Genomic DNA, 26,453 nt, shown 5'->3' on the forward strand with positions numbered 1-26,453 from the left:
TGTGGGATCTTCCCGGACCGGGGCACAACCCCGTGTCCCCTGCATCGGCAGGCGGACTCTCAACCACTGCGCCACCAGGGAAGCCCTAGATTAGCTTTTGATAGTCGTTTCCACAACTGTGAAGATGTCAATTAAAAAAAAAAAGAGGGAAAACTAGAGAATGACAAACTCCCGGCAAACTGTAAGTGGTCACCTCTCTACAATCCAGCCACTGTGTATGCCGGTGAATGACAGTTGTGGTGATCTAGTGTCAGCATTCTTAACAAGCAATAAAAGAAGGTTCTGCAATGACATTGTCCTTCTGCAGGATGTAGGTGGGTGCAGGCAGTAGGCTGACTTTATAAAGTGGCTCAGAGAGCTGGTTAGGAAGGAACCAAGAGGAGGAGTGCATCGTGGGCTTTTCTAAGAGGCAATTATGTGGTGAGAAGCCAGCAGTTAGAGATTTGGTTTGGACAGCTGGGTCTCATTGATGGTTCAGAGGAAGTGGGTGAGGGGACCAGAGTTTTTAGAAGGGGTTTTGGTAAGTTCTTTAAAAGTGGATTGAAACAAGGAAAAAAAAAAAAAGAGATGGAGAATACCACGGAGAGCAAAATACCATTGCAAAAGATGTGTGTTTGGGGACCAGGGTTTTGGTAGAGAAATAAGAGAAGGAAGGGGTACGGGTGTGAAACAGAACACAAACATTGGTGAAATGTGACTGCTCATGGTTTATAGGTTACTGACTGGCAGCAGGCAATGTAGATATAAGAAGTACACATGCCACAGAAATTTCTTTAAGGGAATAAGTAGATAATGTATTTTGCAATCCTAAATTCACCATTATTAAAGAAAGTTAAAGCCTGCCAGCATCTTGATTGTGGTCAAACGCAAGGTAAGAGTTTTGGGTCATTTTGACTCTTCTGGACTCAGTTGCGTCATTGATGCTCTTTGAAAGCCTTATGGGAGGATGTAAAAATAAACCTTTCTTAGCTTTGTATAAATGAACCCATTACTCACCCTTACGAGGGAGTCTATATGGTGAGGAGGCAGAAGGCTGACAGTTGTCACTTGGATTGAAGGCGTGAGCAGTGGGGCAGGGCTGCTTTGGTGTGGACACGCTGTCTGCCGTTCCCTGGTGTGACTGGGAGATTCTGGCTGGATTCCTCCCCACCGCTGCCCCACTGACCCTACAAAGATGCTTCACATTCCCACATCTCTCAGCCCTTCGGATCCACTGAGTGGTTTCACATTGCGTTCCTGGGGGCCTGGAATTCTCTGAAGGCACTTTAGGGTCAGCCAAGTTGGGTGTTGGTCCAAACAACTGGACTCTGGGCCTCCTGACCTGGCCTGAACCAGAACAGCTCTCGTTTATTTAAACCTTGGGACTTTTCATAAGAGTCACTTGAAAAGAGATGAAACACACACAGAATCTGCTCTCTGGGAAAGTAGGAAAAGAGAGGAAAGCTCTATACATGAACAGAATGCATGGATATCAACTTGTTCCCCTTCTGTCCATTTTCCAGCTGCTGCCCTTTTTACTAAAAGAGCTTTATTGAGAGAATGATTCACATGCCATACAAATAACCCATTTAAGTTGTATAATTTGGTGGGTTTTAGTATATTCATAGATTGAACAGACATGACCACAATCAACTTTACGTTTTCATCACCTCAGAAAGAGATGCTGCACCCATTAGTGCTCACTCCCCATTTCCCCCCCAAACTTCTCCAGCTCTAGGCAACCACCAGTCCACTTTCTGTTTCTATGGGTTTAGCTATTCTGGACATGACATATTAATGGAATCATATAATATGCGATCTTTTTTTTTTGCGGTACGCGGGCCTCTCACTGTTGTGGCCTCTCCCGTTGTGGAGCACAGGCTCCGGACGCGCAGGCTCAGCGGCCATGGCTCACGGGCCCGGCTGCTCCGCGGCATGTGGGATCTTCCCGGACCGGGGCACGAACCCGTGTCCCCTGCATCGGCAGGCAGACTCTCAACCACTGCGCCACCAGAGAAGCCCTAATATGCGATCTTTTATGACTAGCTTTTTTCACCTAGCATAAAAATTTTAAGGTTCATCCATGTTGTAACATGCGCAAGTCTTTCTTTTTATTGCTGAGTAATGTTGCGTTGTATGGATATACCACATGTTATGTATCCATTCATTAGTTGATGGACATTGGGCTATTTCTCCTTTCTGCTGTTACATTTTATGCTGCTACGAACATTTGTATACAGGTTTTTGTGTGAACATAACCTTTTCATTTCTCTTGGGTATACACCTAGGAGTAGGATTGCTGGGTCATATGGTAACTCTGTGTTTAACATTTTGAGGAACTGCCAGCCTCTTCTCTTAAGTGGGTCACGCATGTAGACTTGTGGTTGGCCTCCTTTGCCTTCTTCTTTGCACTTCAGTTCAGCCTGATTCAGCCCTACATCCTGTTCTTCACCCTGCTACCCCTAGGTTACTTTCCTAAAATGGAAGAAACTTCTGTGGTTCTCTATTACTTAAGGAAGGAATTGAAACTACCTGAACGTGGCAGTCCGAGTTCCTCCCCGTCTAGGTCCTGGCTACATTTATAATTCATCCTCCAGTAATTTCTCAGTTTTTATTTCACAACATTTTATTTCCTTGCCTTCATTTCAGCAAAAATATAAATTAAGTTGTTATAACAAAGATTTTCTCATATTTTATTTTCCTTTTGATTTCAGTGATCTAAAGATGCGCTGTCCTATGTGGCAGCCACTAGCCTTATGTGGCTATTAAGCACTTGTCCAAATTGAGATGGGCTATAAGTGTAAAATATACACTGACTCCAAGACTTAATATGAAAAAAATGTAAAGTATCTCATTAATAATTTTTATATTGATCATGTTTTGAAAAGATAATGTTTTTACTGTATTGGTAAATAAATTATTAGAATTAACTTCACCTGGTTTTTGTTTTTGTTTTTAACTTTTTAAATGTTACTACTAGAAATTTTTTTTTTTTTTGGTACGCGGGCCTCTCACTGTTGTGACCTCTCCCGTTGCGGAGCACAGGGTCCGGACGCGCAGGCTCAGCGGCCAGGGCTCACGGGCCCAACTGTTCTGCGGCATGTAGGATCTTCCCGGACCGGGGCACGAACCCGCGTCCCCTGCATCGGCAGGCAGACTCTCAACCACTGCGCCACCAGGGAAGCCCACTACTAGAAAATTTTAAATTACTTACGTGGCTCACATATGTGATTCATATTTCTATCTGATAGTGCTAATCTAAACAATTATAAAGTAAAATGTCATTATATTCAAAGTATACACAATTTTAATACATTAATATTACCATTAAAATGTGTATTAAACTGAAATGTAAATATTTGAATTATTTATCATAGTTCCTGTAAAAATTGTTTTCTTCTAAAACATTTACAGTTATCTATTTAAATTAAAAAGCAAGCTGTGGGCTTTCCTGGTAGCACAGTGGTTGAGAATCTGCCTACCAGTGCAGGAGACATGGGTTCGAGCCCTGGTCCGGGAAGATCCCACATGCCACAGAGCAGCTAAGCCCGTGCGCCACAACTACTGAGCCTGCACTCTACAGCCCGTGAGCCACAGCTACTGAAGCCCACACACCTAGAGCCTGTGCTCTGCAACAAGAGCAGCCACCGCACTGAGAAGCCCGAGCACAGCAGCGAAGACCCAACGCAGCCAAAAATAAATTAATAAATTAATTTTAGAAAAAAAAGCAAGCTGTAACTAATAATGGATTTCAAACTTTGAGATTTTTGAGGAAGTAATGTCTATGGGATGAAATGGGCAAAAGTCATATTGCACAGGGTTGGAGTGAATCAGACCTCTTCATAAGGAAGTGACCTTCATGATAATGAAGGGAAGGAGAAATGACTGTGGTAGGATGTAAAATAGATGAGATGGACATTGAACTCTATAATTGGACTTCTTTTTATTTCCAGATGTACACCTTCAGATTCTTTTCCGTTATAGATTATGGCAAGATATTGAATATAGTTTCCTGTACTGTACAGTAAATCCTTGTTGTTTGTTTTCTGTATAGTGGTATGTATCTGTTAATCTCATACCCCTACTTTATCCCTCCCCCTCTCCTTTCCCCTTTGGTAACTGTAAGTATTTTTTCTAAGCAATCTAAAAAAATAACACAAATCAACTTATTTACAAAACAGAAACAGACTCACAAACAGAAAACAAACTTATGGTTAGAAGACTTTTTTTTTTAATTTAATAAGATATAATTAAATTCTCAAATAATTAGAAATTCAGCTTTATTTAAACTATTTTTATTCAAAGCCAGTGGTTCTTAAACTTCTTTGTGTCATGGACCCCTTTGAAAGCAAGTCCATCACCACATTCCCTGGGCATAACCTGCTAGTTCCTATCTTGCTTTCTTTTTCTTTTTTTTTTTAACATCTTTATTGGAGTATAATTGCTTTACAATGGTGTGTTAGTTTCTGCTGTGTAACAAAGAGAATCACTGTATGTATACATATGTCCCCATATCCCCTCCCTCTTGCGCCTCCCTCCCCCCCATCTTCCTTCGTATGTACCACTCCTGCCCCCACCCCCCTCTTCTCCTTCCTGCTGGTTACCTAATGTGAAAATCTCTTGCCTTTTTAGAGTGTCTTTTGGAGGACTTAAAAGAGAAAGTGTTTTGTTCTATTTTTCGTCAGTGGTGTTAATAGCTATTTGTGCCAGCTTCCAGCAGGGCCCCAAGGGAGCTGAACAATGAGGGGTTCACCTCCCTAGGAACTAGATTATAAGTGCTATGAAGGCAGGGATTTTTATTGTAATTGCCTTGGGCTGTGTGTTTTGTGTGCCTGGAATAGAGCCTGGTACATAGTAGGTGTTACGTAAGTAGTCACTGAATGAATGAGTAGGGGAGAGAGCTGGGTCTGGAACCTCCAGCTTTCTAGACTTGACGAAGCTCTAAAGTTGGGCCCATAAGAATCAGGACGCCTTAACGCAGACAGTGGATGTTGGATACTGGAGAGGGAACAGGAGGTTAGAAGAGGGAGAGGTTTAAAACAGATTAAGGGGATGTATTAGTTTCCTATTGTTGCTGTCACAAACTACTCCAGACCAAGTGATTTCAAACAATGCAGATTTTTTCTCTTGTAATTCTGAAGGTCAGCAGTCTGAAGTCAGTTTCACTGGGCTAACGTCAAGGTGTCGTCAGGGCTGGTTCCTCCTGGAGGCTCTAGGGGAAGATTTGTTACTGAGCCTTTTCTAGCTTCCAGACGTCACCTGCATCCCTTGGGTTTTGACCATTTCTTGCATCTCCAAGGCCAACTGCATCATGCCTTCTTTCCTCTCTGATTTCTGCTTCCCGTCCTTAAATCTTCTCTCTGATTCTGACCTTCCTGCCTCTGACCCTTGTGATTACATTGAACCCACCTGGATAATCCAGGATGCCTTCCCAATCTCAAGATCCTTCATCACATCTGCAGGGTCCCTTTGACCATGGAAGGTAGCATATTCACAGAACGTGGACATTTTTGGAGGCCGTTACTTAGACTACCAAAGGAGACTCTAAAAATAAACATGGTGTTTTTGCCAAGTGTGTCTGGGCCTTGCCTGGCTTAAAGCCTCTTAATTGACAGGACTTCTTCCTCACAATGTCTAGGAGGCCAAGGCTAAGAACAGTGTTTATATATGTTCCACCACTTCTCGACAGCATATTGTCAGTTTGCTTTGGTCTGTTGCTTTCCCACTCACCAAGGAGGTACCAACACATAGACCCTATAAAGGACTGAGCTAATCCTCCTCTAATTTTGATAATTTTGATAAGTACCTATTACAGTTCTTAAGAAGTTGATGAGGGAGTGCATACCTGTGACTTTGAACGATTCGGTGTATGGCGGGATGGTATTACACCTGCCCACCCAGACTTAACTGATGGAAATATAGGAGCTAGACTTGCTGTCCTTGAACAGAGTGGACTGCAAAAGCAAGAAAGCCAACTAACCTTAAGAACCTGCTGTATAAAAAAATAAATTAATTAAATTTAAAAAAGAAGAAAAAAGGAATCCAACTGGCTTTATTTAAAAGACATGTGGATTGTATAAATTCACACAGGAGGGAAAGGCATTCTTTTGTACCTTAAGTAATAATTAATATTGATGAGCATGTACCAGGTGCCAGACCATGTTCTAACTACTTAACATTTTTAAATTCATTTAGTCATCATGAGAACCACATGAAGTCATACCATTATTGTTCCCACTTTATAAATGAGGAAATAGGGCATGGAAACGTTAAGTAGCCTAAGGGTACATGGCTAGCAGAAGAGGGGGTCGGGATTTGAACCCAAGCCATCTGGCTCCAGAGCCTGCACTCTTAACCAATATCCTGTATACATCTTCCAGCAGTGTGATGTAATGGTGCACGATAGCGTTGCTGTAGTAGGTACAGTGCAAAATGGACTTCAGCTGGAAGTGTATTTACTTACAGGTATTGTTATCTATTAGAGTTTACTCATGAGATAAGAGGTCACATACAGCTGATGTTGGAGGAAAGCATGAAGGTTGAGAGCAAGAAAGTGGAAAGCCTGGTCTTTGATATTGAGGAGGTGATTTGGAGGTTTAATAATTGCACGTTCTCCCTTTTCATGCCTTCATGCTCCCTTACCATTGGCCTGTAGGATCTGTTCCCCTCTTCCCGGCATGTTTCCGGCTTCCCCGTGTGGTCTTTCTTGAGCTGATTACTGCATGCGGCAGGACTGATGGCTGACCCAGTCTTCTCTGCTCGGTTCCTTTCGTTTTCATAAATGAAGAAACAAATTTATTGTTATCCCAAATCCACTTAAGACCAGGATAAGAACTTGTTTACCCCATAGATCCTATTCTTTGGCTACTTTGCCAACCTGTGCTAATAACCATCTAAAAAGAAAGTATTTTAAAAATCCTTGATGAAAGGTGAAGGAGAGGGTTGTGTGAAGAGGGGCAGACTGGAGCCAGCTGCTGATAAACTGGAGCAGGTTTGAAACATGTTAGCGAAGACATGGAATTCTTCCCTCCCCCCCCTCCGCCACCCCACCCCTGGCAGACAAGCATCCTTTGTCTTAGGAGATTATGGCTTAGGAAACCAGCCCCTAGAGTTTTTCAAAATTCTGTGTCCTGATTCCTTTTTCTTCTTGATGAAGCTGATGGGAGCCGTAAGAAGCATTTCCTCCTTTTAGGAAGACAACTTTTGGGGGCATATTTAATAAAGAAAAACCAACATGCAAAGATTTGGGGCTTATTTTAAATGTTACTCTTCCTTGTGGATTGAATTCTGGCTTGAAATAACAAGGGTGCCACCTAAAAAGGATCTGGAAATAGTGCCTGAAGGCAAATGTGTTCTTCTCTGTGCTGATTTGATCCCAGAATGACCAGTTCATAATAGGAAAGGGGGCTTCAGCATGACAAGATGTCATTGTTTTATTTGACTTTGTTCCAACGTTCCATAAATTCATTCTCAGTGCTGTTTCCAAGCAGCAACCAAGAATCCACGTTTTCTGGGTTGGTTTGTTTGTAATTGATAATTTATCCTCCAGCTGCATCCACCAAAGGCTCAAGTCTACTTGCAGTAAGTGACACGTGTGCAATGCATCTGTTTGAGTGGGAGATAGGAGACAAGGCAAGGACAAAGGGAGTCAGCATTGCCAGCCAGCTCTCCTGCTAGAGCTACTACGAGTGAGGGTTAAACACAGCAACACCCTTCCAGGCAGCAAAGAGGAAAGAAAGGGTCACAGAATTGGTTATGTAACTGTCATCTAATAAAAGGAAACAGTTCCTCAGAAAGCCATAAATCTTTTCTAGGTTTGGAGTTTTCAAGGAATTTTGGCCAGGCAGTGGATCAGCAAAACTATTCTTGAGGTTACAGCCCTGTGTCTTGGATGCTGTGTCAGGAGCATAAACACCCACCTGCCATACTTGCCAAGCAGTATGGGCCATTTGGCACGGCCTCACCCCAGCTCACCCACCTTGTGAGGACCCTGATAATTTAACTCATGCCTGAAGTTATCAACTCGTGCCTGGAAGATGCATGTTTTATATTATCACTGTTCCTCTCCTTGGAAGACAGTACTTTAACAGTGGGGCAAGGAGGAATAATAGGTACCTGGTATTGATTCAGTCAGCACGTTTATAGTCCTCATTCTTTATTAGGTCCTGGAAATCCAGTGATGAACTAGGCGTACTCAGTCTCAGTCTTCACAGTCATATATAAAATCGGGGGTGGGGGTGTGATTTGCTTTTAGATGGAAATGTATAGTTGTGCTCAAATTTTTAAAAAACATAATTAAAAACTGCAAAACTGTCCGTAATAACTCAGAGCATCCCAGGCCCATGCATACACAAGCTTTCTTCTCTTCTCAGGGCGTTTTGATAAGAGTGCTGGCACAGGCTTCCTGTCATTCATTCATCAGAGTGTTATCTTCATTTCTGGGAGAAATTGAAATGTGGACGAGTGCATGAGTAGTGCTGAAACAAAAGAATCAGGTGTGCAGAAGGTTACCATGGGAACAAGACCCTTTTCTTCCAGCTTCTGTGAAATAGATTCATATGATAAGTACTTTAAATTCTCATTTTTAAGCAAAAACTCGGTCTAATGATATTAAAATTTCAAGAACTTTAAACATACTGTTTTTCTATATTTGTGTGCTCCTGTTTCTGTTCCCTCTAGCACGTGTATGATCCCTGAGAGGAAGGACTAAGCAAATGGGAGCCTTAACTGATGCAAGGGAGTCTCCAGGACACTTGGTTCTGTATTCTCTCCATGCCCCTCCCTTCCCTGGCCCCCAGCTCCACCTTTCTTCTTTGGGATTTGCTGGGTGCCCTGAACTGAAAGTGTCTGTGGGGAGCTGTATTTAAACCTAGCAGGCTCTGTGTTGTGTGGTATTAAGGGTAAGAAAACCCTTCGTTTATCTCTTCACCCTAGTCCTTTCCGTCATATGTCCAGGTTGATTTTAAAGGTTTTTTTTTCTTTTTTTTAATAGTGATCTTGGGGTCTTCTTATTTATATATTTTTTATTTTATTTATTTTTGGCTGTGTTGGGTCTTCGTTTCTCTGTGAGGGCTTTCTCTTCGTTTCTGTGGCGAGCGGGGGCCACTCTTCATTGCGGTGCGCGGGCCTCTCACTGTCGCGGCCTCTCTTGTTGCGGAGCACAGGCTCCAGACACGCAGGCTCAGTAGTTGTGGCTCACAGGCCCAGTTGCTCCGCGGCATGTGGGATCCTCCCGGACCAGGGCTCAAACCCGTGTCCCCTGCATTAACAGGCAGATTCTCAACCACTGTGCCACCAGGGAAGCCCGATTTTAAAGGTTTTGATAGGATGATGAGAATCTTTTAACAAAAACCATCCTAGAGATTTTAAGGATCAAACAGTAGCTCTCAGGATGGGAATGAGGGCTACCAGAACATTTTTGTTGAGAACATTTCTTCTCACATTCCCATTTTTAATTCAACCCTTATCCCTTTATTATCAACCCAGAGAGAAAATTTCAGAGAACACTAAAATGGAATGGGAGAAGATGTACAGTCTGCTGGGGAGGAAACTCTGTGAGACCTTTACCAGATCAGGATGTAGGGTATTCTCATTGAGAAGCAACAGCCCTGTATTTCTGTTGAATTAACAGATTTCCTATCAGTGTGAGTCTGGTGAAGGATTCATAGATGAGCTTCACCTTGTTCATCACTGATTTTGATTGATCGATGATGGCTGCCTGGAGTACAGCTTCTGTGTGTGGTGCCTGCCGTGGCTTGGTGGGGTTACTCTTGCCATGCGTTTGCTCTTCCTGACCTAATGTATTAAAAGAAATTGATGCTTTAGTGTCAACGTGACCACTAAAACAAACAAAACAAAGCAAAACAAACCCCCCCAAAACAAACAAAAATCCAACAAACCCAAACAAATAAGCCCCAAATCTCACTTATCCACAGCAGAATAGAATTTCATTTTGGTAGAGAACAGAATGTTCTGTTGTTGCTCTGTTAGGAAAGTATTTCCAGCAGCGCATAGTTTGCTGCCACTTATCTGGAATATTTCTTTGTTTAGTGAAGATATTTTATTATATAATAGCCATTTAGACATGTGAAACCTGCCTGGTATGTTACATGTCTCCAGCATAAGTGAATATGACCCTGTCTGGTGGGATACTGCAGCCACTTAGACTGACAGCTCATTCAAGTGAGGAAGGTATCGGGGAATGATCTGAGTTTGCTTTAGGCAGATGGATATTAATGAAGGAAAAGTACCTTGAAAGGATGCCATTCCGAGAAAGGCACAGGACAGCGTTGATTATAACCAGAGCCCTGCTTTCTGCGCTTCTCCAGCTAGCGCGCTCAGTGCTGAGCTTCTTAGTGGCCTGGAATCCTCCCTAAATCAGGTGAGGGAGGGGCCGGTCTGGTAGGGTTTTCAGTAAGTGCAGCTGGCATTGAAGAAGTGTGGGCTGAACTGGGTCTCATTTTAGTGACCCTCCTGGACAGGATTGTAAAAGCTCGTGTTGGGAGGTCGTTGTCTTCATTGGTGACCTTCACTGTGCCTCGAATAGCTCTGGGAATTCCGTTTGTGGTCAGTAAATATATACTGATTTGATTTACCAGTGAGTAGACCAAGGTACAGCCTGACTTCTTTGCAGGGGTTACATTCTTGGTAAAATAGCAACAGAACAAAATTCCTTGAACGGGTTCCATCTTCATAATTTTCTTTAATTTGTTTAGAACACAAATTCGATGTATTCACGCATCAAATATTTGGCTGTCTTTTGTGTTCCAGGTGCTATGGCCAGGTCCCGAGCATAGAGTGTTGAACGAAACAGACATGACCTCTGTCCTCTAGCCCTTGCTAAGAGAGACAAAGGTAAACAAAATCATAATATAATTAATTATGATCATAGTAGGTACACCAAAGGAAAAGCACAGAGGTTTATTAAGACATAAAATAAGGGTGCCTAACCCAGCCCAGAAGGGTCAGGGAAGCCTTCCTGGAAGAGGCGAACTTTAATCTGAGACTTGAAAGATGAGTGGGGCAAAGGGGAGGCAGCAGGGAACAGGGAGGGCTAAGATGATGACTCCCGGAGGGTTTCACCTGGCACCCATAAAACAGTATTTGCTCATGCTGTGTGGCTGGGGATCAGAACACATTGCTGGCCGCCACCCTCCTGGAGGCTGCACCTACGGAGGCTGTCAGCTCTTCTGCTGTCTTGCACATCTTGCCATAGGATAAATCTACCGTGAAAGTCTTTACTGTGTTGATGTGTGTAAATTATTTGCTGAGATAGTTAAACAGTTGGTCTTTTTGGAAAGTAATATATTTCTTGTTCAGTTCCAGCTGTTAGCCTTTTTTCTGGATGTCTAGGTTGAGGGCTGGCCAGTAGTAACAGAGCAGTGGGCACCTGCGAGCAGAGGCTACAGTAGGTGTCGTAGTTCAAACACAGGCTCTGGACTCAGAAAGCCTCTGGCGCTGGGTTCACACTGAGGCCCAGTTGTTTCAAGTTTTGACTTAAGTACTCTTAGCCTTGGTTTTCTTATTGGTTTATTGGCCATCTCATAAAGTCGGCTTGAGGATTAAATTAGATGAGGCAGTGCATGAGAAGCCCTGGGCTTGGCACAGTGACTGGCGGTCATGATTATCAATTGTTTGCTCCTTGATATCCACCGAAGCATGTCATCCTGTGCTAGGCACATGGGAAGAAATTTTGTTGGCTGACTGATGAAACCAGATTTGTTGTCTGCATTAAATAAGTTTTAATCTCTTTTGTAGTTGGGCGGATTTACGGTACCGTCTTCAAGAGCTCTCAGGAATGCTCATCCCTGACATGCCAATGACATTACCAGTTGAATTTTAAGAAGACTGTTAGTAATGGTATGGGGACATTTAGCCTCAATTTGTAGGTCTTTTCGGCCTACTACGGAAGGGAGAAAGTGATGCTCACAAAAGTATATGTGCCGAGTGTATCAGAAGCGGCTACATCACTGTTGACTTTGTTTTTTCCCCTGAAAATGGAGTGCCACATTTAAGACCATCACTTGATAAAGCAACCACAAAAAGCCTAAAGGATATCCACTCCCTGCAGCTCTAGGAAATATTAGAGGAGAGGTTACAGGCCTTGAGCAGTCTCCTCAAACATGGCCGTGTAGTTCTCCTCTTGAAGTCCCCACCTCCTGGGAGGCTGCCCTTGTGTTTCTTGGTGGTCTGACCTTTCTCTGCATAGCCAAGGAGCTCACCCGGGCAGGCTGCGGTCATTTGCAGTGCTCATGTGAAGTATGGATGTGATTAGGTGCAGGGAGAAGAAGCAAGAAGCAAGCAGTTTAATTTTCCTTTGGACGTGTCAAATAGACAGCTGAAAATACGCATCTGTGAGAATCCAGAGCCACCGGATGCTGGTGATGGTGAGTCAACAGTCAAACAGGGCTAACCTGGGTTTCTGGTTAAGAGGCAGTGCTTCCAGGAAGCCTTTCCTGGTTCATCAGAGGTTTCTCAAAATCTAGACGTTAGCGATGACATTAGAATTTTGCTGGGGAAAAAAAAGAGAAAGGTTGTGGAACATGATTGGTTGTAAAACATGATCATTTTGGTCATGCTACAAAGAGGAAATAATGAAGGTATTGTGCCAGAAAAAAAAATTCCCTGGGCTGAAGTCGATTTCCATTAAAAAGTTATCCTTGGGCTTCCCTGGTGGCGCAGTGGTTGAGAGTCCGCCTGCCGATGCAGGGGACGCGGGTTCGTGCCCTGGTCTGGGAGGATCCCACGTGCCGCGGAGCGGCTGGGCCCGTGAGCCATGGCCGCTGGGCTTGCGCGTCCGGAGACTGTGCTTCGCAACGGGAGAGGCCACAACAGTGAGAGGCCCGCATACCGCAAAAAAAAAAAAAAAAAAAAAAGTTATCCTTCAAGTAAGCCAGATTGCTTCACAGACTCATTCAGGTTTCATCTAGGGAACCAGAATGCTTTTCTTTTTGCTTCAGATTTCATTTGGATCTCCAGCTTTCTTGGTTATTGAAATAATACCTCATTCTTTAGTAACACTTTCTTGGCCTGTTTGTAGGTCAGCTCACTCAGTAAAATATGCAAATTTGCCAAAAATAACCAATATAATTTAACATAGAAAGCTTTGAATTATGTTTTAATTATGCCAGTGTCTAAATAAAAGATGGGTGGCTTCGTTTATATTATATTAAAATAAGTAGCATAGATAGTCCATTAGTATTTTGTTTTTAATCTTGTACTTTGGCAAACCTTCTAGAGTGATAAATGAATTTTCCTTTTCATTGGGAAAAGCCAAGTTACTGTTGTTTTTGGTCATGTAGTTGCATTCCTCAGACTGTAACAGTTAGCTGAAGACAAGAAATTGGAAGAGGTCTTTACCGCTAAGATATTTATTTCCTAGATTTACATGATAATGACCTTATGAATGGTTTCTTATTTTCTCAATTTTCTTTCAACATTTTCTTAAACGACACTTGGAGCTAAAAGAAATTACAAATATTTTGCATTTATATGAAAACCAGCTAAAAACGAACTTGGCCTGATTACATACTACCTAGAATTCCTGTGGCTCTGAATTCTCACACATTCTCACACATGTATATTTTCAGGGAAAGTTAAACTCTTTTCTTCTTGCTTCTCCCCCTTCCTCCTAAGTCCCTGTCAAGGTGTTTCATGACCCACCTTGATGCCCAGCTAGAAATTTTGACTAGAAACCACAATGTCTTCCTTGACTTTTCTATCTAATGAGTTTCTCTATTCTATTAACTTTCCCACCAAATTACTACCCTAATGTGTCCTCCCTTTTTGATTTCCCACTGCCAAGGCTTTATTTTCACTTGCCCAGATTAGTATCTCACTGGCCTGCTTATGGTCTGTCTCTCCCTACTTCTGTCTCAATTGTCTCCGTCTGATTGGATGGCTTCAGCATCTCCATCCAGCAGGTTCTCCTGATCCATGGCATAGATTAAGCCCAAGTTCCTCAGCAGACAGTGAAACCTTTATAGTCTAGCTCTGATGCGCTTGCTTTGCAGCCCTCGTTCTCTGCCCCTGTTCCTCCTGTGGTCGACACCTTGCCTCGCTGAACCCCACAGTTTTCCCAGCGAGATTCACGCCTGTGCCCACGTTGTGTCCCTGCCTGCAGTGCTCTGCCCCCCTTCTCCCCCATTGCCATCCTCATCCCTGATGACTCCTCACACCTTTCCTCACCTCACGCCGCCAGTCACCCTGCCCTGCGCTTTTCACTGTATGTTTCTGTTAATAAGTCCTATGTCGCAATTAATTGGTTCCATGCCTCCCATGGGCCACTCAACTCTGAGTGTCAGGAGGTGAAGGATCGTTTCTTACTCCACCTTCACTTAAGGAAATAATCTTTCCTCGGCATGTAACTCAGCTTATTCTGTATTGGTTCTTGGTTTTATACTATCATTTCTTGATATATACTACTAGTGGCAGAGTCAGAGAGCTTGAAAATTCACCTGTGGATATATATCCCAAAGATTTGAAAACAGCGACTCAAACAGATACTTGTATGGGAATGTTAACAGGAGCATTATTCACAATATCCAAAAGGTGGAGACAGCCCAAGTGTTCATCAACAGATGAATAGATAAATAAATGATGGTATGTACCTACAATGGAATATTATTCAGTCATAAAGAGGATAAAGTTCTGGTCTATCCCTTAACATGAATGAACCTAGGAAACATTATGCTAAGTGAAATGAGCCAGACAAAAAGTACAAATATTGTATGATTCCAGAAATATCTAGAATAGGCAGATTCATAGAGATAGAAAGTAGATTAGAGGTTATCGGGGGCTGGGGAGAGGGGGAAATGGGGGATTATTGCTTAATGGGTACAGCATTTATGATTGGGGTGAGGAAAGTGTTTTGGAAATAGTGATGATGGTTGCACAATATTGTGAATGTAATTAAAGCCATTGAAAATGGTTAAAATGTATATTTTACCAGAATGAAAAATATAGAGTTCATATAATTTTAATAAAGTTACTGCCACCAGCACCCTTATGCATATATATTCCAACATGTAGTTAGTTATATACAAGCATTTTTTCTTCCCATATCATTTATGTTTATCATTCTTACCTTCTTAATATATCACAAATGTCTTGAAGTCAAGGACCAGTCTAGATAGAAAATAGTCTTTAAGAAACATGGTTTTTGTTTGTATAGGGTTTGAAGTTGGATGTTTTTGAAATTCTGAAACTTTTTGGAGAGGGTTTGACATTTTATTTGAATCTTAGTAAACTCAGAGTGACAAAGTGACATGAAGTCACTGACTGAGTTTTGAAACGTAGATGTGTTTTTCTGACCTGCTGCCTAGGAACTGTGTGTATGAACCCTGATCCCATTGGGAGGAAAGCCAAACAGTCCAGCAAAGTGTGCTTTCAGTCGCTCCTCTTGCTGTTTTTTTTTCTTTTTCTTTTTTGCGGTACGCGGGCCTCTCACTGTTGTGGCCTCTCCTGTTGCGGAGCACAGGCTCCAGATGCGCAGGCTCACGGGCCCAGCTGCTCCGCGGCATGTGGGATCTTCCCGGACCAGGGGCATGAACCCGTGTCCCCTGCATCGGCAGGCGGACTCTCAACCACTGCGCCACCAGGGAATACCCTCTTGCTGTTTTAAACAAGGGGCTTGGATGATGAGGCCATGTAGATGGGAACCATATTGATTATTTTCCCTAAGTCCCTTTTAAAGGCAATTAAAATATAGGTGTTTACCCAGAATATAAATAAATTTATTCTTCTAGGAAGTTAAAATGCGTTTCTTTGTCTTTTAAGCTCCTATGGAGACTTTTAAAAATAGAATAGATAATGATGACAAGCTAATACAATTTACATTAAAATGAGTTTAATGTACATGTACATTTATAAAAATAAGACCTCTTAATTCTTTTACTTGAGTGCCAGGATTTTCTTTGAAAAGAAGTGAGATATAAATGGGAGAAAATGTTAGCCTGTGTTTACTATTAATCATCTCATATAAATTTCTGGTGTCTCATTCACTGTGTGCCTTGAATTTTATATTATGCAGTCCACCCAGAAAACTGGTAAGGAGCAATGATGTGCTAAATGCTAAAGGGCTTATGGAAAACTAACCTTCCCTTGTACTACTATTCCAGATGTCAACATTAGACATTATTGTTGGTTTCACCTTCATCACACTTTTAAAGAAAATGCTCTAGTCCTGTGTGATAGTTATTTCTATCAAGATTTTCCTGCCGCTCTGAACTTGCTCAGTAAGTGTGCTCTAGGGAAGATCCCAATTTTTAGTGGGCATTCACATCATCGGGCGATCTTGATAAAATGCAGGTTCAGATTCGGGGAGGTAGGTGGTGAGATTCTGCATTTCTGGTGAGGTGTCATTTCTGATGAGCTGTTAGATGATACCAGTGTTGCTGGTCACTGGACCACATTTTCAGCAAGAGTACTTTGTTTCAAATATCTGAGTTGATGTTCTGTTAAAATTGGATGCAATCTAAGGTTGCCAGAAAAAAATACAAGACATCCAAGATGTCCTATGCAATATTTGCACATGGTTGTATTAAAAAATTATTCATTGTTTATCTGAAATTTAATTTTAACTGGACTAGACACAATACATGTGTGTGCAAGTACACAACACACACACACACACACACTGGCAACTCTAAATCGCAATCTTCAGTCATATACGAAGTCATTTAAATGTCATATATTAGATTTAAATGATATGATTATTTTTATTTTGAGAGAAAGGACACAGAACTAGGTTTGTTTCACCTATTTTTTAGGCACTAACTTAGGTGTTTTGCTCATATGCTTTTCAATACTGTAAAATATGTAAGCATGAACCCTGTCCCCCTCCTAGTATCTGTGGAATTCTTGAAAAATGGTGAAATCTGTACATTCTAAAATATACCTGAAAGCACAGAAATGCCCTGGATTATTAATGTTTTAAGCCAACCATACAAAGTAATAAGGTCTTTATATGATAGATTTAAATTTAGACTATTTTATAGTTTTTTTCTTATATTTTTTGGTACCGTGTACTGTTGATATTTTCAAATCCTGTACATGAGGATGATCTGTTGTCTATTAAAGCACACAGAAGAGAGTGTAAATGATTTTCTTTTTTTTTTTCAGATTCTTTACAGAGTTGGAAGCAAGGCATCAGAATAATATCTTCATAGATGACATAAGTGACATTGTGGAAAAACACACAGCATCCACATTTGACCCATATGTGAAATACTGCACAAATGAAGTCTACCAACAGCGGACACTACAAAAATTGTTGTAAGCAATATTGAATGTTACAGTTTTAATTATCTAATCTTCTTTTAATTAGGTCACATAGATCGAAATTAATGGATCTCTTAAATTACATTTAGAAATGCCTCCTGATGATCTATTTTCCAGAGAGAAATTTTCTTTTATAAATTTTTTTTTTTTTGATGTTGGGGCTAGGAGTTTTTTATTAATTTATTTATCCATTTTTGCTGTGTTGGATCTTTGTTTCTGTGCGAGGGCTTTCTCTAGTTGTGGCGAGCGGGGGCCACTCTTCATCGCGGTGTGCGGGCCTCTCACTGTCGTGGTCTCTCTTGTTGTGGAGCACAGGCTCCAGACGCGCAGGCTCAGTAGTTGTGGCTCACGGGCCTAGTTGTTCCGTGGCACGTGGGATCCTCCCAGACCAGGGCTCGAACCTGTGTCCCCTGCATCGGCAGGCAGACTCCCAACCACTGCGCCACCAGGGAAGCCCCAGAGAGAAATTTTAAAGAGGATTGCTTTTAGGGTGAGGGCATTTGATTAGAAAAATCCAGTTTGTAGAGAATTTTGTCTCTAAAGCAATTATGAAATTATAGTTTGTTGCTGTTTTCCTTCTTTCTTTCTTTTTTTTTTTTTAATTGCTGCAAGACACGGGGTTGGGGGGTGGGAGGGTTGGTGATCAGTGATCATCATTCTAAATGGTGAGAAGATTGTTCTCTAAGCTGTTATTTGACCATTAGGTAGCCTGAGGCCAAGATAGAGTTTTTGAGTAGGTTGAACCTAGTGCCTAGGAGCCAAAGCTTTCTCAAGTATCCTAATCTTCCTCCATTCAAATGACAACTCTATTCAGTTGTTTATAGGAATTGCTGATTTTCCCACTCCGGGTACTTAGGGGTTAAGGAGAGCAGGGGAAGGTCTGAAGGAAGGCGGTTTTTAAAAAAAGTTCTTAAAGACTGTAACTATGAAACAAAAAAGAATTAAACTTTAAATTTCCCCCCATACTTTTTCCCTTTGTCTGTTTAGGTTACTGAGCGTTTTGTGATGTATATGCTATCTCTATCCTTAAAAGAGTCAGCAGTGGTTCAGTAATGTCTATATTGCTTTCTTGCCTGGGGTCGGGAGCTTGTTTATCACAGGGCCTATCTGTTTGACAGTGCAACTGTACATTGCTGTAAACTCAGTTTGAGGGCTGACTGGCTGTCATCATTCTCCTCCCGTCCTGTGCGTTGTGGCATTTATGACGGCAGCATGGAACCCAGGTCAGTTTCTATGCAGTGTGCGAGACCCTATGGTCATGATCACCTCATGGCTGCTTAGAGAAACAGCCCCCAAGTTGGTGAGAAAGGCTGATTATGCCCCTTCCCCCTCCACATTCTCATTAAAGTCTCGTGCAGGCAGGGTGGAAAACCCACAGCTGCCAACGTCAAAGGAGGTTATTAGTACAAAGCAGGGTTTGTAGGCACTACTGACATTTTGTCCTAGATTAGTCTTTGTTGTGGAAACTGCCCTATACATTGTAGCATGTTTAGCAGCCTCCCTGGCCCCTGCCCACAAGATGCTGATAGCACCACCACACCCCAGTGGTGATAAACAAAAATATCTCCAGACATTGCCTGACATCCCTTGCAGGGGTGGAGGATGGAGAATCACAACCCTCACTTTCCCTAAATTCCCCTCCCTCCCCCATGGGAACTGCTGATGTAAAGGTTACTCTGTAACTGTTGGAAAATCCAAGTTACATGTGTGAAAACAAAGTCTGGAATTAGAGCTAATTTCACTTTGTTTTGCAGGATTTCAGAAAAAGGGAATAGGTACTGCTGTACTTTATGTAATTCTTGAGAAATAAGGGTTTTATTTAAATTTGCTCAATGATACCATCATTGGAGCTTTCACATGGAAATTAGTAGCTGTGTTTTCAGAAACTTTGTTGCAGTTGATGTAAATTTACATTTAAGGTTGTGACTTTCAACTCCACTTGCAGTTTGGAATCTGAGAACCAACAAACAATGCCCAGGGTGCATCCTAGACTGTTTCATAAAAATCTTTGGAGGTGGCGGGGTGGGTGGGGGGAGGGGGGGCCTGGGGCCTAAGTAATTTAAATATGCAACTGGTTTAGAATTTGCTTTTTTTTTTTTTTAACTTCCTAAAAATCTTTTCAAAGCTAGCAGGAAACCTAAATCTCCTCAATTTAAGAAAATGAGATTAAAACCTTTCTGTGTTCTTTCTTTTACTTTGTTCTTCTGGGTATGTCCCAATTTATTTCTAGCAGCCTTGAACCCAGCCATCCAAGTTTCAAAGTGTATTTATTTTAAAAAGATTACAATTGCCACTACCCTGCTTCTTGGCCCCCCACCCCCACCCCACCCTCCTCACAAGTCACCCTGGAACTCCTCAGAGCTCCCTTTGGGGTGAAGTGAGGTGACAGAGTGAGAGATACAGTGTCAGGGACCCACTGAAAGTCAGAAGACCTCCCTTTGACTTCTATCTTTACTGAATACTAGATCTTTTATTTGGCAAGTTGGGGACTTTTCTGAGGCTCCATTCTTCCTGGAATCCCCTCTTGGCCTTCCCTGAAAGTTATAGGGTGGTTCCACATGAGATCCTTTATGTCGATGTATCTTGCTAAATTCTGCAAAAATGTTCTGGCAGTATTAACACTGTTCTAACGTCAATGGGAGAGGAGGAATATTCTGGCTGGCATGATCAGAAGGTTTTCTGTCTTAGAAGCTTTGAAAAAGTCCAAAAGCCTCCTAGTAAGTAAATCCAGTCTGACATTTCTCTCTTAGATTATTATCTCGGGCTAGAGAAGTGGCTTAAAACATGTGCTATCTTTTAAATGGAATGTTTATAGATTATCAGATATGAGTTCTAGTGTGTATACTAATTTATAATGTATACATTCACCATTATGATACCACTGCTTCTTCATTAGTTTACTTTCTACTTTTAAAAATTTCTAGCCCATACATTTTCATCTTATTGTTCATATTGTTACCTTAAATTTATATCTTATATTCAGTCTTGACTGTAAAAGGCAGATAAGCCAACCATGTCTCTCTGTGTAATTATGTGTTTGTTGTTTCTATATTTAAAAATCATTGATAGGGCTTCCCTGGTGGCGCAGGGGTTGAGGGTCCGCCTGCCGATGCAGGGGACAAGGGTTCGTGCCCCGGTCCGGGAGGATCCCACATGCTGCGGAGCGGCTGGGCCCGTGAGCCATGGCCGCTGAGCCTGCGCGTCCGGAGCCTGTGCTCCGCAACGGGAGAGGCCACGACAGTGAGAGGCCCACATACCGCAAAAAAAAAAAAAAAAAAAAAAAAATCATTGACAATATATGAATGTATCACAATATTTTATTATACATTTTTACTTCTTAACTTGAAGGGGAAGTATTTTGAAGTTTTGTCTTTCTTTGTTTTTCCTCAGAGCCACCAACCCATCTTTTAAGGAAGTTTTGTCCCGAATCGAGTCCCACGAAGACTGTAGGAACTTACCCATGATCTCTTTTCTCATTCTCCCCATGCAGAGGGTGACCCGCCTTCCCCTGCTGATGGATGTAAGATGTGATCTGGTGTCTCTTTCCTCTGTGGATAGCTGTGCTGCTGCCAGTCCGATTAAGAAAATTATTCTTACCCCACTTAAATTATATCCCTTCTATAAAATCCCCCAGTTAAGTGAGAAGGTGCTGTTCGGTTGGAAAGTCCCACCTGTGTCTAATATCTTTGGAAATTATCTTCAATTTAGGCTTGTGGGGTCACTCTGAAGAAGTTAGATTATCCCTCATTTTCTTAACAGTTTTTGAAATGGGAAGAATATTGACTTCTTGGAGTCAAGAGTCCCGGATTCCTTTTCCGGCTGAGCCACTAGGCCTGTGACCTCGGGCAAGGCACTTAATCTCTTTGGGCCTCAGTTTCCTCTGGTTGACCAGGAAGATCCCTTCCCTGTCCCATGCCAAGATGATGAGGTGCTTCCATTTAGCACAGGAAGGAGGTCCTCTGCAGCATCACAGGGCATAAACCTGCCCTATTTTGCATTGCTCAGAATGAGTGAGGAAAGTCCAGGCATCCGTCGTATCTTAGGAAACATTCATGAAGAAAACAAGTATGTGATTTTAAATAGTGGTAAGATGTGGCTGGGAGAAGACTTGAGACTGCCAGGTGGGAAACACAGCTGGGAAGACAGCCAGACGGTGGCTCAGGAGGGCTGCACACTGGCTGGGCTGCAACTGCAAGGGCATCCGTGAGAGAACGGGGTGGCCCGACATGACTGCCATCCAGCTAGAGGGGCAAAGAGTCTCTCTTTTTATTTCTTTAATTGAAGTATAGTTGATTTACAATATTGTGTTGGTTTCAGGTGTACAGCAAAGTGATTCAGTTTTATACATATATTTTTTTTCAGATTATTTTCCATTATAGGTTATTGTAAGATATATACTGTGTTATACAGTAACTCCTTGTTGCTTATCTATTTAATATATAGTATTATGTATCTGTTAGTCCCAACTCCTAATTTATCCCTCCCCTGCCTTCCTTTCCCCTTTGGTAACTATAAGTTTGTTTTCTATGTCTGTGAGTCCTTTGTTTTGTATATAGATTCATTTGTATTATTTTTTAGATTCCACGTATGTGATATCATGTAATATTTATCTTTCTCTGTCAGACTTACTTCACTTAGTATGATAATCTCTAGGTCCATTCATGTTGCTGCAAATGGCATTATTTCATCCTTTTTTATGGCTGAGTAATATTCCATTTTATGTATAACATCTTCTTAAACCAGTCGTCTGTTGATGGGCATTTGGGTTGCTTCCATGTCTTGGCTATTGTAAATAGTGCTGCTATGAATATTGGGATGCATGTATCTTTTTGAATTAAGAGTTTTTGTCTTTTCTGGATATATGCCCAGGAGTGGGATTGCTGGATCATATGGTAGCTCAAAGAGTATCTTTTTGATCAAATTAAAATATTTTGGCATAGTTCTACTTTACAATGGATAATATTAATATAATGTCAGTTTTGACATACTTGGTTTTACAAGTCAAAATACAGGGTAAAAATAAAGCAAAAAATTCCAGTCGAGTAAGATTACAAAATAAATTCCATTTTCTCAATTCCATTATAAATCTAAGAGCTATTCTGAAGAAGCACTGAAGTTTAGAAACAAGTGAAAGTGTGTGATCACGGTCGCTTTGCTGGCTCTGCTGCACGGTGAGGTCAAGGCTCAGCTGTCATTTCAGAATTCACAGCACCTGCTGCTCTCCAAGGCCACCTCAGTCTACTCCCTTTACACCCTGCCTTGTCCATTCCCTGTGATTTAGGAACTTCTCTCCTTGTAAATATTGGGAAACTTGCAGTTTTGTGAATCTAGCTGATTTTTTAAAAATCAGTATTTATCATGTCTAAGAATAGAATGAAGCCAGGTTATCAAAACTAAATGTTGGCTCTAAAAAGGTTTATTTCCTGTGCCTAATAAGACTTTTATAGAAATAATGAAACTTTGACACATATAGGAATATATTAATTTTCAAACTTTACTATTTTTTAACAAGACATGGTGGTTTTCTAAATGTAACATTTCTAGTAATGTTATGAATTTTCAGGATTCTTTCTTTTTCTTCTCCTGGAAACACGTTTTAGCCGAGTTTCCTTAGATTCTGTATATTCTGTGATCTCAGCCTTTTTGTATATTTTCTCCCTTTGTGATTCTGAGGAAATTGCTTAGATAGATTGGGACTCACAAAATCTAATATACATGTTGTAGGTACCATGTTGGAGGTTTATGCCATGATTGCCCAGTAGGCTCTAAACTTTTTGGAGTCAGAGACCGTTTTGAGATTGTGAGTAAAGCTGTAGTCATTCTCCCTAGAAAACTCATAGTGTGCAAAATTTTACCTAAAATTGAAGTGTGGAAAGAAACTGTGGACTCAGGATGCCTGCTCCCAGAGACAAAGACTAGTATTTTTCAAACTGCTTTTGTACCCCTTAGTGGGTCATGAAATTGATTTTTGAATCATGAGCAGTGTTTTTAAAAAATGAATATAGAATAGAACATGTGGTATGTGATATATACATCATTCATAATGTGGTTAAATATTATTTCATAAAAAACTTGTTTCATTTTTGTGTGCATGTCTGCTGGTTGCAGTGTAAAAGTATTTCTTGCAGTGGGTCATAGTCAAAAGGTTTTGAGAACTATTAATATAAATCCATCGATGGTACGTACACTCTGTGCTTCTCACATATCACATGTAACAATCCTGACACCTGACTTTTGGATTTATGGACTTGGTGCTCGTCTGCATTTAAGGTACCAGTGGTTTGCTAGTTCCTAGTATCTTCCACCTCTGCTGGATGCCTGTTGCCCTAATCTGTTTCCCATGTGTGAGAACCTGGCCACCTGGGCAGAATTTAAATGTACCTAAAACATGGTCTCTTCAATGTTACTTCATTTGGAGATTTAGTTAAGCTTGTTAATTGAGGTGAACATTTTTAACAGTTGAAATGGTTCTGTTGGCTTTGAATGGGTATAGTTTCAAAAGTTTTACATAATTCAGTATACCTTCAGTTGACCTTCTTTGAACTCGATTTTACCATCACAGAAATAGCAGTGTAAACATATCAAGGGAAGATCCAGCAGCCATTTTTTTGATCGTTTTATTCACATTATATCATCTGCAAATATAATAAGCTCTAATAATAATGATGATGGTGATCATTAATTTTGTCATTCATTGAGAGCCTACTGTATGCCAGGTATTCATAAAAAACTTTACATGCATTATCATTTAACTTTTATAACAACCTTGTGATGTAATTGCATTATCCCAGTTTTACAGATGAGGAAACTGAGGCTTATAGAGGCAGGGTAGGTGACTTGCCCAAGGTCAAGTAGCTAGTCAGGAGCAGATCTGGAATTTGAAACCAGGTTCACCCACCTCTGAAGTCTATCCTCTTATTTAACTATCCTCTGGATTAACATGGATCCTGTGCTTTTAAAGACTATCTCCTAGTTTTGTAATCAGATTTTAATGTCATCTTCAGACTCATCCATAGCATTGTGTTCAGCATTGTTAAGTTTACTACAAGTAAGACTCTATGACTGGAAGTTGGTTTTGTTTTACTTAGTAAAATAAATCAGTTGATTTTGTTCTTCTTTTACTTGATTGCAGACTATCTGTCAAAAGACACCTAAGGACTCTTCAAAGTATGAAGTCTGCAAAAGGGCCTTAAAGGAAGTAAGCAAGGTAAGTGTTGAGAGGCTCATTACACAGTAATGGGATCACCCATTCAGATCCCTCTGAAGAGAACATGTCTGAGTTTGATGCTGAAAACTGGTAGATTCTCATAGCCATTTGCACACCATTCTTTGGGTAGCCAAAAAACAAAGCAATCTTTGCTGTACTCAAATGAAACTGGTATTTTTACTGTTTCAGACAGTCTTGTCTTAAGGTATCTCATTTTCTGTTGGTGTGTGAATTCGATAAGTATTTATTGAGTATCCACTACAGTGCCAGGGACGATGCCAGCCCCTGAAAATATGGGGATGAATAAGACATCGGTGGTTACTGCCCTTGTGGAATGTGCTGTGTAAAGGGGAAGGCAGACATTGACTAAGAATTACAGTAAAGGATGATGAGTGACATAAGAGGGAAGAACATAGTAATGTTGAAGCTGAAGCCTGATGCAAGAGTAGTTGTTGAATTCTCCAAATTCTATAAACATGTTCCCAAAGACAGGAACGTGTTTATAGAATTTGGAGAACTAGAATGTTCTTCATGTGACGAGAGCCCAGTTCAGGAGAGAAAGCACTGAGGAACCATGTTAGGGAATTGTGGACCTTATCCTAGGATGCTGTGGAAGCTATAAATTCATGTGCTGTGAAGGTGACAGTGGGGATGAGCCCCAGTGATGAGGCCTTTGTAGTTGATGAGGCCTTTGTAGTTGATGAGGCTACAGATGATAGGGGCCTGTACTGATGTGATAGTAAGGTGGAGAGAAGCAAACCTACAACATTGGGGAGGTAGGCATGGAGAGTGTTTGGGTGGGCATATTTGCGGACAGAAATCAAGGAAAATAGTCTCTGGCTTGTGCAACCAAGATGGATGCCCTTGTTTATCTCTACAGTAGGAACATAGAGAGAAGCTGATGAGTTCCATTCAGAATGTGTCGGAACTGAGATTCCTATAGAACATCCAAGTCAGGAGCTCAGTGGAGAGACTTGAACTGGAGACGTGGATTTGTGAATCATCAGCCTAGGGATGATTTTTGAAGCTGGGAGAATGGATGAAAGTACCCAGGAGTATGTATAATTAGAAGAGTAGTTAGTGAGTCTGAAGTACAACTGTGAAGAGCACCGGACTTCATCTTGTTTAGGGGAAAGGAACCAACAGAGGAGACTTGAAAAACAAAACAGAATGTACCAAAGAAGGAGGAAAACTTAATCAGTGGTCTGGCAAACTGCATGTAATATGGTGGAAGGAAGGTCAGCCCGGTTGGGTGCTCCTGAAAGACAAAGTGGGATAATGATTGATGCGTTCACTGGGTTTATTTATCATCAGGTGGGTTGTGTCCTTGCAGAGGTGGGTGTGGAAGCCAGATTGGAGTGTGTTGAGGGCTGAGTGGGAGGTGGGAACATGCAGCCAGCTAGTGTAGCTGTTTCAACAATCAGGCTGAGGGTAAAAAGACAAAAAGAGAGCTGTAGTTGAAAGGGAAGTGAAGGAGGGTCTTTTTTTGTTTAAAAGATTAGAGAAATGTGGGTATATTTAAATGCTAATAGGAATGTTTAGCTGTGAGAAAGCAATGGAAGTTATGGGAATCAGTGAGGATACGGCCCTGGGGAGCAAAGCTCATGATCGCATCAGAAGCATCCTAAATATCTCGAAGCTGCACATTACTTCTGAGTTTGGTACATCTTTGTACCACTTTATTGTGAAGCATTTTTTGTTTTAATCAACTTTAAATTGACTCTATTTTACTTTTCCTTGCCAATAATAAATACAAAATCATGGGTTTTATGAGCTGGTTGTTTCTTTTTTTTTTTTTTTTTTTAACATCTTTATTGGGGTATAATTGCTTTACAATGGTGTGTTAGTTTCTGCTTTATAACAGAGTGAATCAGTTATACATATACATATCTTCCCATATCTCTTCCCTCTTTGTCTCCCTCCCTCCCACCCTCCCTATCCCACCCCTCCAGACAGCCACAAAGAACCGAGCCGGTATCCCTGTGCC

At 41.4% G+C, this 26,453-nt stretch overlaps 1 protein-coding gene across 1 annotated transcript in view; it reads left to right on the forward strand.

Annotated features, from left to right (window-relative positions):
• ARHGEF26 (Rho guanine nucleotide exchange factor 26) overlaps window positions 1-26,453 on the forward strand; it is a 159,682-nt gene that overhangs the window by 69,528 nt on the left and 63,701 nt on the right. Inside the window, exons 6-8 of the mRNA XM_007471986.1 lie at window positions 17,101-17,253; window positions 20,650-20,779; window positions 24,392-24,466. Coding sequence (XP_007472048.1) covers window positions 17,101-17,253; window positions 20,650-20,779; window positions 24,392-24,466 — 358 coding nt within the window. The remainder of the gene's footprint in view (window positions 1-17,100; window positions 17,254-20,649; window positions 20,780-24,391; window positions 24,467-26,453) is intronic.

Source organism: Lipotes vexillifer, unplaced genomic scaffold (genome assembly GCF_000442215.2).
Source record: "Lipotes vexillifer unplaced genomic scaffold, Lipotes_vexillifer_v1.1 scaffold46, whole genome shotgun sequence".
Taxonomy (NCBI): Eukaryota; Metazoa; Chordata; class Mammalia; order Artiodactyla; family Lipotidae; genus Lipotes; species Lipotes vexillifer.